Source organism: Sinocyclocheilus anshuiensis, unplaced genomic scaffold, assembly GCF_001515605.1.
Source record: "Sinocyclocheilus anshuiensis isolate Anshui unplaced genomic scaffold, SAMN03320099.WGS_v1.1 scaffold338, whole genome shotgun sequence".
Lineage (NCBI taxonomy): Eukaryota > Metazoa > Chordata > Actinopteri > Cypriniformes > Cyprinidae > Sinocyclocheilus > Sinocyclocheilus anshuiensis.
Window position 1 is genome coordinate 1016135 of NW_015542339.1, and position 16436 is coordinate 1032570.

Sequence of the window (16436 nt, forward strand, 5' to 3'; positions counted from 1 at the left end):
AACTGAGGGGTGTTACAGAGTATTTGTTAAATATAACTAAAGAAAAATTGTGTCTGATTGGTCCAGACGCTACAATGGGATTGAGCCAACAGGAAGCAGTCGTTCAATTAATTCCCAGAAGAGTGGGAGGATGAGATGTGGCCTTAAAGAGACAAGCTCAGGTTTTTGGTGTTTCATCAGAAGTGTTTGATTTGTTTTAACAGATGAATTACCTGTTGCAGAATACGGCAAGTGGTTGCGAACTGAGCCTGATGTTCCCTCACACCACTTTCAGACTCAGCGTTCACAGAGCTGTCCGGAAAACTGACAACTGGATAAACCTGCAGTGATGAGTCAAAACTTCAGTCACAGTCAAACAATCAGAGTCATGTTGTAAAATTATCGTTGCATTCATATATTTTTTTTTTCCACTTTTAATCTTTTGCTACTTTTTTTTCTTAACCCGTTGAGTTCCAGTCATTTTGACCCAGAGAGGATTTTCTTTTTCCCGAAAATGCTAGTTAACATTATCGCATTGGACTAAAACTTGCTGACTTTGCTCACATAGGGTACAACAAATTTTAAAATATGTACTTTTTGGCATTTTTTCCCCACCTTGTTTTATTTGTGGTGTTCTTGGTCAAAAATTATTGGCCTCCAAAAATTGCTTATAGATTTCTTGTTACAGTATATTATTACCAAATATTGAATTAATAACTTGTTTTCTTTCAATCAGGACAGGTTTTATATTTGTTTTTGGAAATTATTGATTGTAGGCTTCAGTGATCTGAGCTTATGCACCTTCACAAATTATGTTTTATTTATTTATTTATTTGTTAACTCTTTCTCTGGCTACACTCTCACACACTGGCCTGCATGTTTGAAATCTATGGATATAGATATGGACTGAAATAATCAGAGATTTTGTTAAAAATAGAGACAAACATTGACATCTTTCAGATAGATATGCAGAGCTGTAGGTGCTACACAGCAGGCCAAGTTTGTGTTTCAACAAATTAGGCTTCAATAAATGGCCTTTTTGGACTGCTTTTGAGTTCAGTATGTTTTGATAGATCTTAAACAACATGATATTTTTGCTCACCATTGGAGCCATATCAGTAAGAAGTTTCTCTCCAGTAATTTGATCAAGAAGCTCAACCGGGAATCCCGAGCCCTTGTCAATCACTGCCACATGAATGTTGTTCTTCCTAAGAAGATAGAATGAGTGGAGAAATAAACAGATAAATAAAAAAGTACATTAGCTTGTTTGTACACAGTGAACTTAAAAATCGTTGTTAGCCATGGCCTTCTCACCATGTGATTTTAAGTTTGATAAAGCAGAGGAGCTTTCCTTGCCCTTTGCAAGTTTTGCAAGTGATTGAACCAACTCCTCCACAGGAATGACACCTGGAATACAGATCATTTAATAAGTACTATATTCTTACATTTTTTAAGAAGACCCATAAAAACCCTGCTAAACCCCCATCAACAATGCTAGGGTGTTCTGGGTGGTAGCTATTTAAAAAAAAAAAAGAAAAAAAATAATCTAAAATGAAATAAAGCAAATGAAATAAATTAAACATTCATTAAATTAAATTAAATAAATCAAGCTGTACAGACTTCTCTACATTAAAAAATATTTAGAAGTTAAAAAAATAAATAAATAAAGTAATTAATTAATTATTTAAAAGGGTTGACTTCATACCTAGTCATGCCAGAGCCATGACACGGACTGCAGCGATTGGAGCCAGTTCTCCCCGTGCCACCGCAGTATGCACATCGAGTCTGTAACAATAGAATCATTATAATGAAACAATAGACAGAAAATACAGAAGGAAGTATTAAAAATGCCATCTGATCATCATATGGTACTTACCCTGTCTGAATTTACACATCTTCTGCAAGCAGATCTACCGAGATTCAGGCATGAATGACAGCCCTGTATTTTGAATTCAACAACAACAACAAAATTAATCAAGATGACTTTTCAATGAACTTGATGAATGGAAGACAGAAGGAAGTGTTACTTTGACAGTGGACGTGTGAGGAACGTGGACGGCTTTCTCGCAGTCTTGGAAGAGGGAAGGAATGGGCACCGGGATGCTCCACGGAGCAGGAGCCACTCCGAAACCATCCACTACCTGACCTGATGAAGGGAAATACATATTTAAACATACAATTTCATTTCATTATATATAAATATATGGTTTAGAATGACTTTACTCACCATTGTATGGTTCACTGTCCCATTCTGTTGTTCTGGACTCTGTAAAAGTCTCCAACCGGTACTTTTAGTAGAAACAGGTATCCAAGTTATATAAGCATGGCAGCCATATATAGCTGTATGTGAATGTTGCTGCTCACCCGATATGTGTTGAGGGACTGCAGGTCTGTGAACACCATCTCTTTGGCTGGTTAAAGCTGTAACAGCATTTGCTGCTGGCATATTTTATGAAGGCCTCCTGAGCGAGTTCTTCAGTGATGGCAGGAATGCTGAGGACATGACATGTGAACTTCAGCTGGGTTTGCAACTTTTGACCAGTCATTTACAACGCTACATTTTCAAAATACTCATGAATGAAACTGCGTGCATGCAAAAATGCATGAATGAGTGCGTGAATGAACCGTTGTAGCAAATTAAATTCAGTGTGTTTAAAGAACAATATCATTACTTGAAGAATAAACATTAACTAAAGTAAAATAAGACACTTAAAACGTATTTTATTTCAACGAGTTGCCGAAGAAACATTTCTTATTTTTGTTTAGTTTAAGCTGAAGTGCTAAACTTCAAAAACTGAAACTAAAACCTAATAAAAACTAGACATATTTAAAAAATAAAAATGACATAAAAATACAATAAAATGAATAAAGCATTAACAGAAAAAAAAATAAAACCTAAAACTAGTTATTTATATAATATATCAATGATACTAAAATAACTGATGTGTGTGTGGCACAAAATAAATGATAGACACAAAACAAAAAGATAGAAATGTATTTCTAAAAATGTGTTTTTTTATTTACAAATTTATTTATCCTTACATTTATTTATTTATTTTTGTATTTCCTCTTTTTTAAATTTATTATTACTATTATTTATCTATTTTAATTATTATTTCCATGTTTATTTCCTATTCCAATATGATAATGAGAGGGTTTGGTTAGTTTACCCCACTGGCTGATCGATCAAAGTTTATTTTTTCTTTTATCTGGTTAAGCTGCATTTAGATATGCTTGCACTATTAATTATGAGTCTATGTTGCAGAATACCTGACCAACCATGAGTCTAGTGTTCAATGACTCAGAAACAGGGTGGAGTTGAATAAATAAATCCAGAATCGCCTCATTCATGAATTCAAAACATGACAAGAAAACCAGTTAGGCAAAAGCAGGAAAAAAACAAAACAGGCTAAATAAATAAGACAAGGCTAGACAAAGGATAGAGATGATTATAGGTTATTCATCAGGGAAACTTGTAAAATGTCTTTCTATTTTCCACTTAATAAAGTATTTTAGTTCTAATATACCAGGAAAGAAAGCAAGGACCATGCACTAGGTTTATAACTGATGCTCAGTCTATGTATTTTACCACTGAAATGGTTTAAACCGATTACATGAATTGTTTTGCTGGAGTTCTTACTCAAAGCGTCTCACTGGAGCTCTGGATGGGGCTTGTGGTTGTGCTGATCCAAAATCTGATAGTGGAATCACTGTGGATGCAATAACAAAAAATCACTGTCACGTTCATTACCAACGTTTTACTCATTGTTTCAGCTGAAGCTACTGAAGCTCTTCTCACCATTAGGTCCCAAACTCTCATATCCAGGAACCACAGGCATCAAATCTGCAGGAGGAGCCGTGGCCCCATCATTTGGCACTGTGTTTGGATCTGAATAACGTATACACACATTTATTTCAACATACTATCTTCTCTTTTTTCAGCATGCTACGGGGATACAGTAGTCGGGAAACATCTAAAATTGCTGACTGAAGCTTTTGCTTCAATGAGATGAACTATTTTAAAGTGCACTTCATAATCTGAGTCTCTTTCAGTCTGAATATGCAAATATGTTACTTATATAGAGTTTAAAGTGAACTGCTGAAGGTGTTCAGTGATATTTGAGTACATCTCTTGGAAATAACGTACCTGCATAAGATCCAGCAGGACACGAATGGACCAGGGTGAGCGTCATCCTGGTCGCTATTACGAAAACAAAACAATTGATATTGTTATTAGCTTATTATTACACCACACCGCATGAATAAAGGTCGACACCACAGCCTCTGCCGTGAGAAAGAAAGAAGACACTTAAATGCCTTTTTGTCTTTAACAAGTCCTTATTTAGCGACTGAAGGCTAAGTTAGTGATCTTTTATCGCGATTTCCAAGGTTTAGAAGCGTTTGTGGTAGTTTTATAGAAATTACTGGCAATTTTCAGCAAAAAGCAGCATTTATGTTGTTTTTTAGGGGGGTTCGCTTCATAATTGTGTTTATTTTGTCAAATTTACCTCAGCAAATGCGTCCTGTCCATCCCACTAGCGAGTTATGAACTTTCGTTTTGTGAGAAGTGAGGGTCACGGATCAAGAAAAAACCAGCAGTGTAACCTGAGAAGATTTCATGACATGAAACGAATTCAAAGTTCACATCAGTAAATACATATTCACGCCATTACATTCTTTACGCTGTAGCCTATAATAGGCGGTTTACTTAGTTTAATAATAATTTGAGAACTAAAACCTTTCAGTTGGAGAATGAGCAGATGTTTTGCATATAGCCTAGTGGTTTACAGATTATTTTGGATTATTCAAATTGAGGAATTTAAATGAGGACGTCGCCTAGAGAAAATATATGATAGCCTCCCTGTTGAAAAAAACAGCATATGCGGGTTAGGTATGTTTCGACGCTGGAATGCTGGTTTAAACTGGTCCTTTGCTGGTTTATGCTGGTCCTTTGCTGGTCCTTTGCCAGCACATGACCAGCATAAATCAGCAAAAGGACCACCAGCTTAAACCAGCATCCCAGCGTCAAAACATACCTAACCAGCATATGCTGTTTTTTTCAGCAGGGCTAATTTTCAGGTTTTTGATGCCCTCTTGTAGAACAAGCAGCAACTGTTAATATTTTAACAACTCTATTAATTATTTAGCTTCAGTCACTTTTTGACAAATCAACATGTCATCCTAAATGTTATTGTTGCAGTCAATGATCCTGTGTCTCTGACAGGCTTCAAAATAACACTGTATAACTTTCTTGAAGCATGTGACAGCATTGTGCAATGATGGACATTTAAAACAACAGAACTCACATGACCTCATTACTTTTTTAATCTAGTGAGTTTTAATAATCTCAGATATAGTTTGCCCTTTTAGTGTTCAAACTCTTGAAATGAACAGTCAAGTTTGAGTGCATTGCATCATGGGATATAATGTTCTGGCTGCATCCGAAAGCTCTAAAATGCTGCCTTCGGAGGCATCATTCCACGGCAGGAAGGCATTAAGGCACGTCCGAATCCAAATTCTGCTTCACTTCCTGTCTCCGGATGTACCTTCTTCTGATCTAATTTTGAAGGCAGCATAAATGTATCCTTCTCTGCCTTTGATATCCCACAATCCTGTGCATTCCATTCTGTGACGGTTGAGCTATAAAATAAAGATGGCGTCTGAAAGTTGCGTTTGGTGGTCAGTTTGTGTGTAAATGTATATTTCTGACTAACCTTTTGCACTTTTGATTTTATTTCTAGCGAGAAATCAGTATTATAGTAATTAAATATTCGTTTAGTTATCACAAAAACTCGTTCTATTTTGTTGTAGATCATTACCGTTACGCTGCCTCAGAAGCCTGTCCGAAATCAGTTTCATGAGGTGCCTTCGTGCAAAAACGCTGCCTGCAAAGTCATTGCCTCATACGGCAGCGAGGCAGCAAGTCAGCTGCCTAAAAGTTTTCGGATGCAGCCGTAGTGTGCTCTGGCTATAAAGTGCGCAGTACATAAAGGCCCATTCACACCAATAATGATAAATATAACAATACTGTTGAAAAAACCAGCATATGCTGGTTAGGTATGTTTTGACGCTGGGATGCTGGTTTAAGCTGGTTTATGCTGGTCCTTTGCTGGTTTAACCTGGTCCTTTGCTGGTTTATGCTGGTCCTTTGCTGGTTTAACCTGGTCCTTTGCTGGTTTATGCTGGTCCTTTGCTGGTTTAACCTGGTCCTTTGCTGGTTTATGCTGGTCCTTTGCTGGTTTAACCTGGTCCTTTGCTGGTTTATGCTGGTCCTTTGCTGGTTTAACCTGGTCCTTTGCTGGTTTATGCTGGTCCTTTGCTGGTTTAACCTGGTCCTTTGCTGGTTTATGCTGGTCCTTTGCTGGTTTATGCTGGTCATGTGCTGGCAAAGGACCAGCAAAAGGACCAGCATAAACCAGCATCCCAGCTTCAAAACATACCTAACCAGCATATGCTGTTTTTTTCAACAGGGAATGGTAACTGTTCAATTTAAAGGCCTATTCACGCCAAGGATGTTCACTTTCTGAACAGTTTTTTCAAGCTGATATAGCCCACCATAAAAAACATCGACAGCCAACCAGAATCCACCAGACTTTAATGAGCTTGAGCATTTAAACTGCACTAGTGTGCATTGGTGTGGATTATAAAAAGCCTGTAGTTATCGTTATAGTTATTTTCATAGTTAGGAGCTCTACTGAGGAAGACATTTATTATTATTTGTTTTTTTTTATGCACTAATCGGGTTAGGTTAACAAGAAGCTTTTTAGTGCCAATAATGTATTGCAAAAAAAAAAAAGGATTATTAAGAACTTATAGAAATTATAATTAAGAAAACAATGCAAATGTACAGCCTTAATATAGTAGGCTACATATGACCAAGAATGAAAAGCACCAATTTTATATATAAATATATATATATATATATATATATGAAAAATAAATAAACATTTTAAAAACAGACGCAGAACGTGTTATTTGTTTACGTCTTCCATCTTAGTAAAAACGAAGTACAATTCATTTTATTTAATTTCTTCTTGCTGTACTAGTTAAGCCTATATATAATATGCAACGTACAAAGTTTTTTTTTATAAACAAATACAGTTTCACACATGTTGTGGACGGGCACATTTCAGAGCAGGATCGAGTGACTTCCGCTGCCGATTGTTCCACCGCAAAAGAAACGAATGATAGAAGGAGGTTGTCGCGTCGGGTGTTGCTCGGAGTGAAGATGGCGGCAGGATCACGAGGAACGGAGTGGGGCGTCATGGCGAAGGAAAGACGCCGTGGCGGGGTTGGCGATGACTGGTGTGAATGAAGAGAATGACGGAAGTAGCATAGAAGAAGAAGATGATTTTGCAGATTTGAATTGTGGAGAGTGGAAGGGAAAAATCTGTTTCAATTAACCCCAACAGTTGAGTTTTCACATTAAATAAATGCAATGTTTAGAGTCCACTAGAATAAAGTATTAAAATTGTGTTATTAAAAGTTATTATTAAACATTTTAAGTATTAAAAGTACTCTTAGAAATGTGTAAACAACAGATTTAAACAGACATCTCCAGCATGATGAAAAAAAATGAACAGACGACTTCAGTAGTGAAACTCCAAATGAAATCCACATTTCTATGTGCGTCGCTGCGTCATTTCCTCCTCTTCTTCAGGACTGTCTTCGGCGGAAGCAGGCCCAACGGTGAGCGGAATAAAATCTGAATTCATCCTTTAACAGTGTGATTAAAATAAACTTTTCTCAGTCCATGGTGCTGCATTAGTGTTCACTCTATTTAAATACGCTTATATTGTGGCGCGTGGAGCGAAAAAATAAGCGATGTTTAATAAACTATCGCACGGGGTCTGTACACGGCGGCCATTGGTGTGAAACTGAAGACACAAAATATATTAAATGCCACTCCGCTTGCTTTTGCATTACAACAAAGCCTGCAGGGGGTGCCTACAACCTGACGATTGTTTTTACACATTACTGTGCGATCTAATACTTGTTTAATGTTGACCAAGCACTATTTAATTCAAATGTCCACTTAATCTTTAATATTTGGCCATTTATGACAGAAATGCAATAGCCACTGTAATTTAATGAATATGTGGTCTTCAAAACGTGTAAACTCAGAGTGAGGGTTTGAGCTTTTATTTTGAAACCGCGAGATAATGTATTCTCCTGTGTTTGCGTAGATTTATAAATGATTTACCTTACAAATCTGATGAAATGGCACACGTTGCGTTCCCAGATGAACGTTATAGTAAACCCAAACTCACAACAACATGCAGAGATGAAGTTTGAGCCGCTCCACACATGTAAATGATATCAGTTCCTGTGGAACAGCATTTACTGTGAACGGAGCCGCTGTGAGACGCACGTACGTAACCTACACACCTATAACTGCATCGCATATAATTAATTGAATTAAATCGTAGCGTTTGAATTTGCAGTTATGCTTAATTATAATTTTTAAACTGGTTTAATATATCATGAGGCCTTGGAAAACAGACTAATGTAAGTAAGATGCAAGTCATCTTGACTGTTTATGTAGAATGACTTATTAGACTTTCTTAAATGTGTAAATGTATATTATTTTAAACTCGGTGTCTTTCATTTCTGCATGTTCACTCTGTAGGCATCATGGTTCAACTCAGACCCCTCACCAAACCTAAAATCCTCAAGAAAAGGACCAAGAAGTTCATCAGACATCAGTCCGACCGCTATGTCAAGATCAAGGTAGGAATATCAAGGAATTTCTGAGGTCATGGTTTACAGGCTTTGAAAAGTTGCGGAAATAATGTAGGTTTGCATAGAGAAGATATTTTATTAGTTAATGTTGTTGGACTAAAATTTAAATTCACTCTATTTTCTAAATGCATATTAGTAAGTCATTCCAAGTTTTTAGTGTTAGGAGATGTTAGGATCACAAGCATATTCGTCTTATAACAATCATTTATCTCTGAAACCTGGTTCACTAGGTTGTGCTGGGTTTAACTCTGTGAAAAGCCTTGTTTATTCAGTTATTTTTAGCAGTTAAACCATAGACTGTATAAAAACATGGACGTAGTGTCCGTGACGTCACCCGTAGTTTTCTGAAGAGCGGATTTGAAGCTCAAAAGTGGGCGGAGCCGGCCGTCGCCATCTTGGCAGCGCGTCACTCCCAGATAATCGAAAATGGGGAAAAAGGTGGGAGCTGGTTGCTGAAGCCACGCCCACCTAGTTCGACAGCAGTTTCCGCAGCGGCAATCCACCTGTCACTCAAGTGGCCACACCCTTCATTATGCAGAACTTTAAGGCTTAATGTAATTTAAATGGATGAGTTTGATCACAGTTGTCATGAAGGGCAAATATTAGCTATATAGACCAAAATCATGTTTTGAACCAGGCTGTAAACATGTTTTTTTTCTGCTGTAAAGTTGGGCATTTTAACATGGGGAGTCTATGGGACTGACTCCCTTTTGCAGCCAGCCTCTAGCGGCCAGTTGACGAATTAGTTTAAGTCACTTCCGTGTTGGCTTCACGAGAGAGAGCGGGAGTAAAACCAAGTGTAATTTGTATTGTTTTTAGCTAAAATGCATTTGAATATATTTAAAACCGCTACAGAAGCTGGTATGTTGATGAAGTGCATGCTATAGATCTTGTGAAAAGTTTTCCATGCATACGTTTCATTTTGACCTAATGCCTAAAAGCATTAGTTTAATTAATTAACTTAATTTTTAATTTTTTTACTCAAATGTGTAGTAATTAGGAATATCTGATTTTAGTTTGGTTTCATTGTGACTTCAAGTTCTACAACATTTTGTGCTTTCAGCCACAAGTTGCCTTTTTATGAGTGCAGTGCATTATCAAAGTTGTTTTCCATAATTGCTAGACAAATCATGGAAAGCCATTGATCAGAAAGCACAAGTGTAGCAAGTTCTCAGATCTTCTTGGAGTGCGGTAGCATTTTGTATGGTTGTCAAATCCAACTACACTGCCCAAAACGTTTATTCATTTTAAGAGATCGGCTAACTCAAAGTTAATTTAGCTTTTAAATTACATCCATGATCTAATATGAATGATCGCTCTGCAGAAAAACTGGAGGAAGCCCAGAGGTATTGACAACAGAGTGCGCAGGCGCTTCAAGGGTCAGATGTTGATGCCCAACATCGGTTATGGGAGTAACAAGAAGACCAAACACATGCTGCCCTCTGGATTCAGGAAGTTCTTGGTCCACAATGTCAAGGAACTTGAAGTCCTCATGATGAGCAACAAGTAAGATTGTTATATATTGCCACTATTATACCTAATGTAAATGTGCTCAGATTACGATTTCATATAAATCCTTTGTATATTTTAATGTGGTGGTTCTTTGTGGTCTTAGTATTATGTAACTAGTTGATTATATTTGTTTAAAGCAGACTGGACTGTCTATATCTCTGATCATACCTGTTGAATTGCCCGTATTCATCAGGTGTTGAATTCAGAGAAATAGCATGGCGGAGGAAATACCCATTCCACCTCTAGCTCTTGCCATAGCCAGCAGGTGGAAGATAATCTGCAACAAGTGACTAGCGCTTGTATTTGGGTCTCCTCTTCTGAATAGAACTAGGTTGTGAAGTTTGTGTAAACGGATAACTTGAGTTTCAATGATGAATGCTGCATTTGCTTATTTAGTATTGTTTGTAAAACAAGAACGTGATAATCTTAAGGTTATTCTTTCTCTGTAGGTCCCATTGTGCAGAGATCGCCCACAATGTGTCTTCAAAGAACAGGAAGATCATTGTAGAAAGGGCCGCTCAGTTGGCCATTAAGGTCACAAACCCCAACGCCAGACTTCGCAGCGAGGAGAACGAATAATCTGGTTATCTTGTTGTCTTTTCAATAAAGTGAAAGTGTTAACTACTCTTGTGTTTTCGGTCTCATTTATAGTGTAGATATGAGATTTGCAACCCTGTTCACTGCTCGCTTTGAATATCTCCATTCTATCACACACCTGTTTCAGAGCTGCATCCAAAAGCTGAAAATGTCTCTGGGATAACAATCACATCCTGTCTGCTGAGATATCTGACTGTTTTTGTTTGTTAATGTGTATATTTTTAATCAACTTTTTCCACTTTTGTCATTTCCAGTGAGAAATTAGTATTGCAGTAATTAAATATTCTCTTGGTTGTCACCAAAGCATTCTGTTTTGTTGCCTCAGAAACTAATTTGAAATCAGTTTTTGGATGTTCCTTTGTGGGCAAATGCTGCCTGAAAAGTCATTGCATGATAGGGTAGTAAAGCAACAAGTCGGCTCCTTAAATATGTCCTTACATCCCTGGGCGGCATTCGAAATCGCATGCACTCCTCCTGAGTAGGTACTTCACAGCCATTCATAAATCCTCTCCTGTGGCCTGATGGGATATTAAAGTGTGTCATATGCATGCTTCAGAATTACGCCGGAAGAAGTTGGTCATTTTAGTACTTTTTGACTATTCTTTTGTGGACATTGTGGATTGGGACTTACTTTTGTCACATACCGTTTTTGCCTGTTGTATAGTAGGGAAGTATGCGATTTTGGATGCAGCCCAGATCTTGGAAGACTACTAATGAGCTGATGACCTGAATCGGGTGTGTTTGAGACGTTCAAACTGCACTGTTGGATGGGCTCCAGGAACGGGGTTGAAAAACCCTGGTCTAGTAGATGCTGATTATGTAATAATATGCTCCAAGCTTTAAAAGTATTTGTTTATTTTCACAACAAATCTGTAGTCCATTGCAGGCTCTGCAACCATAACGAATTGCAGTTGCGAGTCCTAACTGGTGTCCATCGATTCTACAGCCCCTGTTAAAGGGTCTCCTTGAAGGCTCTCGAAGATGGTGGCCATCTCTGCATTGCTTCGGATCTGATTGGCAAAGTCTGCCATAGCGGGACTCTTTTCCACCTCGCTGATGGACAGCAGGGCAACGACTGCACGCATGGCAGAGCGCCTCAGCTCTTCCTGTTTCTCAAACTCTTGCTTCACTGAACCAGCTTTTACCTTTGTTATAAAGGTAGATTATTGTTTACTTGAGTATTAAGACAACCCATCTTTGTAACAAGCTGCTGTCATGTTAAGCCTTACCTTTGTAGTGCAAGTAGCTTTTAGTGGTTCCACTAACCTGTCCAGCCTTTGTACCACAGCGGCTGGACACAGTTTAGAAAGTCTGGCAAGCATAATGAAGGTCAGCATCTGAAATACCAGAAACAAAATTCTTAAAAGGGAATGAACAGTGGAAAAAAAAACATTTTTTTTCAATCCCATGTAATGGACATTTAAAGGGTTACTCCACCCCAAAATGAAAATGTTGTCAATCACTTACCCCCATGTCGTTCCAAACCCGTTAAAGCTTTGTTCGTCTTCGGAACACAATTTAAGATATTTTGGATGAAAACCGGGAGACTTGTGACTGTCCCATTGACTGCAAAGTAAATTACACTGTCAAGGTCCAGAAAAGTATGAAAGACATCGTCAGAATAGTCCATCTGCCATCAGTGGTTCAACCGTAATATGAAGCAACGAGAATATTTTTTGTACGTGAAGAGACACAGAGGAGACGAATTGTTGAATAAAGTCGTTATTTTTGTTTTCTTCACGTACAAACAGTATTCTAGTCGCTTCATAACATTACGGTTGAACCACTGATGGCAGATGGACTATTCTGACGATGTCTTTTATACTTTTCTGGACCTTGACAGTGTAATTTACTTTGCAGTCAATGGGACAGTAACAAGCCTCCTGGTTTTCATCCAAAATATCTTAAATTGTGTTCTGAAGATGAACGGAGCTTTTACGGGTTTGGAATGACATGGGGGTAAGTGATTGACAACATTTTCATTTTGGGGTGGGGTATCCCTTTAAGCATAATGTAATCCATTCTACCATAACCTCACTGAAAATGCACTTACTTTAATGTCATAGTGATCTTTCAGGCCTTCTTCAACATGGTTCAGAAATTCAAAGATGTCCAGACAGTCCAGGCAGCTGTCCAGCAGGGTGTACATACATTCAAAAGCTGCCTTGCGCACATCCAAACCATCATCTACTGTGTGCTTGAAGGGGCCCATCTCAACCTGAGATGTGATTAAACGTGCCATAATTTAAGTTTAATCAAATTTCACAAAGAATTTTAATTTCTTTTACTGTTTTTGTGTATCAGTGTTTCCAATATCTTTCTTGTGCTTTTAACGTTCATAATTTGTACCTCTCTGACAAGGTCTTTTCTGATTTGTGTCTCCTTGTATAGATGTGGGAGAAGTGATGTCAGAAGTCCACGGATCAGGGAGGGTTTGTTGTGGGCAGCTGAATTAAACATTACTAAAGCCACCCGCCGAACATTGAGGTCCGGATCCTGGAGTGTTTTCAGGAAGTCACCTAATAGCAGAATTACAAACTAGGCCATTAGTTAAAGGATTTAAAACAGTATCTATCATGCATTTACCTATATATAAGTAAAAACAAGTAAGTTACCAATGCACCCTTTGAGAAGTGAGTCTATGGGCATGGGGTGGTCTACAATGGTGAACTTCACTGCAGTTACAACTGTACTGCGAGAAAGAGGAGACCCTGGAAGAACAATAAATATTGTTTTTGTTTAGATTTGTGCAGCCCAATTATGTATATCAAACACTTTGCTACATTTTAAGACTATGTTTGAAACTAGCCCATTATCAAGTGAGTAAATTCAAGATAACATTCAATCTCTTATTACCCGAGGACAGTTGTTTCTTTAGCCTTGGTAGGAGTTCAGATGGACTGACCAATGTGAGTTTCCCCAAACATTCGGCTACAATATTGCGAGTGCCCTCCTCTGCGCATTCACAGTGCTTGAATAGTAAAGCCCAGATGTTCTCCACATGAAGCTTGAGACTGTTGGCTGACAGAGCACTGATCATTTCTTTGAGCGAGTGTAGAAGCAGGTACTGTCTCTTCGGCTGGCTGCCGATCTCCTTGAGCATGAATGGCAGATACTCCCCCAAGTTTCCGACACAAATGTTTCCCAAAGCAAAAGATGCAGCAGACTTGACTTCCTCATTAGGAGAACCGAAGGCTTCCATTAAGGCTCCCTTCAGTTCCTTCTGCCCTTCGAAGTTCATAAAACGTCCAATTTCTCCAAGGCACAGCAATGAGAGAATTCTCACCGACTCGGATGATTTGGAGTCCTTAACCTCCTGGATAAGATTGGTGACCACTCCAGAAGCTTCTTTGGGACAGGCCATCGACAAGGCAGCTACACACTTGGCCACCGAGTAGTAGGACTGTTTATGCACAGACATTGAGTCAGTAGACTTGAAATCATAGAAAGGCCCCCTCAAGCCTTTCAGAAGGTCACTGTAACCCATATTGTTGGCCTTTGTTGCTACAAGAACCTGGAAGAACTCAAGTATTGAATTAAGAGCACCTCCTTGTAGCAGTGGAGAATGGACTAAGTTTAGCACTTCAGGTAAGATCGTCCCCCCAATCTTGCTCAAAGAGGACGGGCAAACTTTGGCCATACAGGTGATCAGCGTTATGGCTACTTGTGAGATATGCATATCGCGCTCCTGAATCAAAGCAGGCACCTCACTCAGTACGGACTCTATCAAAGGCGGCTTGAAGCTGTCGCTGTAGTTTGTGACCATCACATTCAGGGCTGTTGTCGTGTTCAACTTAAGGGCCCGTTGGTTTTTCCGCAAGAAGGATCCAAGCATTGGAATCCCCTCTGTTAAAATGGGCCTTAAGTCGATTTTAAGTGGCGAGGAAGCAACAAGAGTCAAAGTCTTCACTGTGACAAGTCTGGTGATTTCATTTTTAAGCCTTTCCAGAAATATCTGCAAGGTGGGCTGCAGGTCACCACCAAGCTGGTCACCAAAATGACTCAAAATGTGGCCCATGCAGAAAATGGCCCGCTCTTTCACCTCTTGGTCTATGTCAGCTGCCTTCAACCTCTTTGAGGTGCAAGCGAACACGTTCTTGATGTAAGGTTTGGCATCAAAAGAGACAGGCTTGTCCAGCGGCCGCATGAGTTTGACAATCTGCTGGGTGACTTGGAGGGCCTCCGATGTGATTTTATAAAATGGGTCTTCGACGCATTGGATCACTGGTGGTAAGATGACACTAATGTGTGGTTGGAAGATCTCTGGCTTGTGGCTACTTAGGAGAACATTAAGGAAAGCAAGGGCGTCAATCTTCATGTTTGAAGAGGTTGACTTGTCTGTCAAGGAGTAAATAATACCTAAAGAGAAACAGAGGCTTAAATGAATAGTTACACTAAAAATAATATGCCACAAAGCTGGTTAAAAAGATAGTTCACCCAAAAATGAAAATTCTGTCATTAATTACTCACTCTCATGTTGTTCCAAACCCGTGAGACCTTGTTCATCTTCGGAAAACAAATTAAGATATTTTTGATGAAATTTGAGAGCTTTCTGACCCTCCATAGACAGCATCGCAACTACCACGTTCAAGGCCTTGAAACGTAGTAAGGACATTGCTAAAGTAGTCCATGTGACATCAGTGGTTCAACCGTAATTTTATGTAGCTATGAGGATACTTTTTGTGCACAAAGAAAACAACAACAACAAAAAACAACTTTATTCAACAATTTCTTCTCCTCTGTGTCAGTCTTCGACGCATGTTCATGAGAGTACCAGTTTGCATTTCTCTGCTTGCAAACAAGCCGCAGTGTTCTACATCAGAACGTGGCTCCTGCGTCAGCAGCATCACATGCATGCGTCGTGATACTCTCGTGAACGTGCGTCGAAGACTGATACGGAAGAGAAGAAATTTGTTAATAAAATTATTTTTGTTTTCTTTGCACACAAAAAAAAAGTACTCTCGTAGCTTCATAAAATTACGGTTGAACAACTGATGTCATATGGACTATTTTAACGATGTCCTTACTGCCTTTCTCATCCTTGTCCGTGGTAGCAGTGGCGGCTCGTGGGTTTTAAAATAGAGGAGGCACACTAATTGTATTGGTCTGGGATCCCTGCCGATTATTATTATTATTTGCTTAACCACTTTAAAATGGCTTTTTGGTTGCTTTTAGTCAGAAAACGTAAAGAAAACGACATACTTACAGCAAGATAATATAACTTGAACGCAACTGTTTTGAACGAGTGCACCTTTTGTTTAACAACCAAAAAGTTTTGTTGTCTGTTTCGGAAGAATAGACGTTCCTCTCGTTGATAGCAGAGGAGCGGATCCAGCGAGAGCTTGATGGGGCGACGTGGAATGAAAACGTTTTTTTTAGGAGTCGTGGTAGCAGATGCGGCTCAACTATAACGACATGTGAATAATCCCGCCCACTGTAAAGTGGTACTGAACTGCAGTGGAAACGCAAACCGAGTCGAGCCGTACCGTGCCGAGCCGTACCGAGCCGAGTCGTACCACGCAGTGGAAAAGCGCCATTTGATGATTAGTTGATATCAGAAGGGAGGCTAGCCTCCCTTACGAGGTTTCTTTTCTCAACACTCCGCA

General features: G+C 38.9%; 2 protein-coding genes and 1 pseudogene across 2 annotated transcripts in view; 1 reads left to right on the forward strand and 2 right to left on the reverse strand.

The window, feature by feature from the left end:
- Positions 1 to 4510, reverse strand: part of LOC107691186 (protein SSUH2 homolog) — a 7356-nt pseudogene extending 2846 nt beyond the window's left edge.
- Positions 4511 to 7571: 3061 nt separating this feature from the next.
- LOC107691188 (60S ribosomal protein L32-like) lies at positions 7572 to 10857 on the forward strand. The gene is made up of 4 exons (XM_016489685.1): positions 7572 to 7668; positions 8609 to 8709; positions 10046 to 10227; positions 10683 to 10857. The coding sequence occupies exons 1-4, from the start codon at positions 7587 to 7589 to the stop codon at positions 10810 to 10812; spliced, it is 495 nt and encodes a 164-aa protein (XP_016345171.1). The 5' UTR covers positions 7572 to 7586; the 3' UTR covers positions 10813 to 10857.
- Positions 10858 to 11706: 849 nt separating this feature from the next.
- LOC107691187 (cullin-associated NEDD8-dissociated protein 1-like) overlaps positions 11707 to 16436 on the reverse strand; it is an 11833-nt gene continuing 7103 nt past the window's right edge. Inside the window, exons 10-15 of the mRNA XM_016489684.1 lie at positions 13687 to 15189; positions 13446 to 13541; positions 13180 to 13349; positions 12884 to 13048; positions 12060 to 12167; positions 11707 to 11975 (exon numbers count right to left, since the gene is read on the reverse strand). Coding sequence (XP_016345170.1) covers positions 11751 to 11975; positions 12060 to 12167; positions 12884 to 13048; positions 13180 to 13349; positions 13446 to 13541; positions 13687 to 15189 — 2267 coding nt within the window. The 3' untranslated portion in view covers positions 11707 to 11750. The remainder of the gene's footprint in view (positions 11976 to 12059; positions 12168 to 12883; positions 13049 to 13179; positions 13350 to 13445; positions 13542 to 13686; positions 15190 to 16436) is intronic.

Excerpts from the sequence above, each read along its gene's own strand:
- LOC107691188 (XM_016489685.1), top strand. The coding sequence starts at position 7,587 with ATGAAATCCACATTTCTATGTGCGTCGCTGCGTCATTTCCTCCTCTTC. Across the intron at positions 8,710-10,045 it reads ACCGCTATGTCAAGATCAAG|AAAAACTGGAGGAAGCCCAG; the intron begins GTAGGAATATCA and ends ATCGCTCTGCAG. Across the intron at positions 10,228-10,682 it reads GTCCTCATGATGAGCAACAA|GTCCCATTGTGCAGAGATCG; the intron begins GTAAGATTGTTA and ends CTTTCTCTGTAG.